At 38.1% G+C, this 2,222-nt stretch overlaps 1 protein-coding gene across 1 annotated transcript; it reads right to left on the bottom strand.

Annotated features, from left to right (window-relative positions):
• Nucleotides 1-872: 872 nt before the first annotated feature.
• LOC110543398 (large ribosomal subunit protein eL29-like) lies at nt 873-1,538 on the bottom strand. The gene has a single exon (XM_060378797.1). The coding sequence runs from the start codon at nt 1,536-1,538 to the stop codon at nt 990-992; it is 549 nt and encodes a 182-aa protein (XP_060234780.1). The 3' UTR covers nt 873-989.
• Between the last annotated feature and the right edge of the window lie 684 nt (nt 1,539-2,222).

Raw genomic sequence — 2,222 nt, 5'->3', positions numbered from 1 at the left:
TATTTATTTTCTTGGCATTTAGTTTTTAAAATTCTGTTTATATATTATGGATATCAATCCTACATCAAATGGTAATAATTTTTCTTATACTGTAGGTTTTTCTAAATTATGCTATCCTTAGCTGTACAGATTTTTTAGCTACATGAGGTCCTCTTTACCAGTTGTGCCAGTTAATGTCTGCTATTGGTGTCCTGTACAGAAGGTCCTGTCTGTGCCAATGAGTGTAAGCCTGTTCCCCACTTTATCTTCTATCAGACTCAGAGAATCTGGTTTTAAACTGAGATCCTTGATTTATTTGAAGCTGAATTTTGTGCTGGTTGGTAAATATGGACCGATTTTCATCATAAATTCTGCTCTCCAGCTTCATCAGCAACATCTTTTGAAGATGTATTTTTTATTCAGTGTGAATTTTTATCTTCTTTGTCAAAATGAGATGTCCACAGGTAGAGTTTTCTCTGGTTCTTGAATTCTCCTGGTCAGTTCATCTGTTTTTATGTCATAACACATTGGTTCTATTATGATTGCTTTGTAGCACAGTTGAGATTGTGGATAATGATAACTTCATCAGCAGTTTATTATTATTCAAGGTTATTTTTTCTATCATTTGTGTGTGTGCCCATATGAAGTATTTTTTTCAATTTCTGTGAAGAACTGTTTTGTAATTTTGATAGAGATTGTATTCAATATGTAAATTGCTTTTGGTTTGATGGTTGTTTTCATAGTACCAATACTACTTATCCGTTAGCATGGGAGATATTTTCATATTCTGATGTAGTTTTTCTTCAGTGTCTTAATGTTTTGTTATACGAGTCTTTCACTTGGTGGTTTAAGGTTTCCCAAGGTATTTTTTTTTCTTTTTTTTTTTTTTTTAACAGATCTTGCCTCAGGTTTATTTGTAAAAACAGCATAGGACACTGGTCATCATTAAATAGTGTGTAGGTGGGTGTGTCTCACCAGTCCGTCTGTCGTCACATTAGTAGAACCATTTCCTACGGGGCCTTCACAGGGGCCTGGGCACCTTTGGGAGCCTGAGCTGGACCTGGAGCTGGAGCCTTGCCCTTAGCTGGAGCTGTGGCCTCTGCCTTGGTTTGAACCTTGGGCTTTGATTTGCAGAGCCTACAATCCTTAGCCATGTACCTTTGAATCTGCTTCCCAAGCTTGGGGTAAGCGATGAAAGCCAGGCGGCTGAGTTTTCGGCCAGGGGCCTTTGGCATCTTGGGTTTAACAGCTGCAGGCTTCACAAGGGCCTTGATGGCCTCTGCTCGGGCACTCATTGTCTTTGCGTTGTTTGCTTGCATCTTCTTCAGGCCTTTCTTGTGCTTCTTGGCAAAGCGCATGTTCCTCAAGAATTTGGGGTCCACCCCCTTAAGAGATTCGTATCTTTGTGACCGGGGTTTCTTGATGCCTTTTTTGTGCCATTTGCGTGACTGGTTGTGTGTGGTGTGGTTCTTGGACTTGGCCGTGTTTGCGCAGTAACCCGCGGCTCCCGCAGCGTCCGGGACCAGAAGAGAAAGCCCAAGGTATATTTTTAATGTCATTACATAAATACTGTTTTTCTGGTATCTTTCACAGTCTTTCAGTCATTTTGCCAGTTATATATAGAATGGTTTTCTCTCTCTCTCTCTCTCTCTCTCTCTCTCTCTCTCTCTCTCTCTCTCTCTCTCTGTGTGTGTGTGTGTGTGTGTCCTACTACATTGCTGATAATTTTTAAGTTTCAGAAAGTTGTTTGTTTTTTTTTTACTTTTAAATTTTTTATTAATTATTTATTGCAATTTATTCACTTTGTGTCCTGGCTGTGGGTCCCTCCCTTGTCTCCTCTGAATCCCTCCATTTTAAAGAGAAAATTAATTACAGTAGCTTAGTATTAGGATGACTTTCAGCCAGTTTGTGAGTCAAAATAAGTTTTGTGTTCTTCCCCCCTCCCTTTTTTTGGCTTCTAATCTACCCCAGGCCTTGAGTTAGGTGACCCTGGAGGCTTAAAAAAAGTCTCTATATTTCATTATCACATTTTATTTTGTCTCATGATTTTCAAAATCTTTTAAAAATTTTTATTTATTTTTATTAATTATATTTTATTCACTTTGTATCCGACTGTAGATCCCTCCCTTGCATTTACAGTTTTTTGGTGAAATCTTTAGAGTTTTTTTGTGAATAAAATCTCATCAGCAGCAAATAAGGATAATTTGACTTCTTTTCCTATTTGTATCCCATTGATCTCATTC

This window comes from Meriones unguiculatus, chromosome 3, assembly GCF_030254825.1.
Source record: "Meriones unguiculatus strain TT.TT164.6M chromosome 3, Bangor_MerUng_6.1, whole genome shotgun sequence".
Lineage (NCBI taxonomy): Eukaryota > Metazoa > Chordata > Mammalia > Rodentia > Muridae > Meriones > Meriones unguiculatus.
The sequence above is the reverse complement of the archived record's forward strand: the minus strand, read 5'-3'. Positions and strand labels throughout refer to the sequence as shown.

Excerpts from the sequence above, each read along its gene's own strand:
- LOC110543398 (XM_060378797.1), bottom strand. The coding sequence starts at position 1,538 with ATGACATTAAAAATATACCTTGGGCTTTCTCTTCTGGTCCCGGACGCT.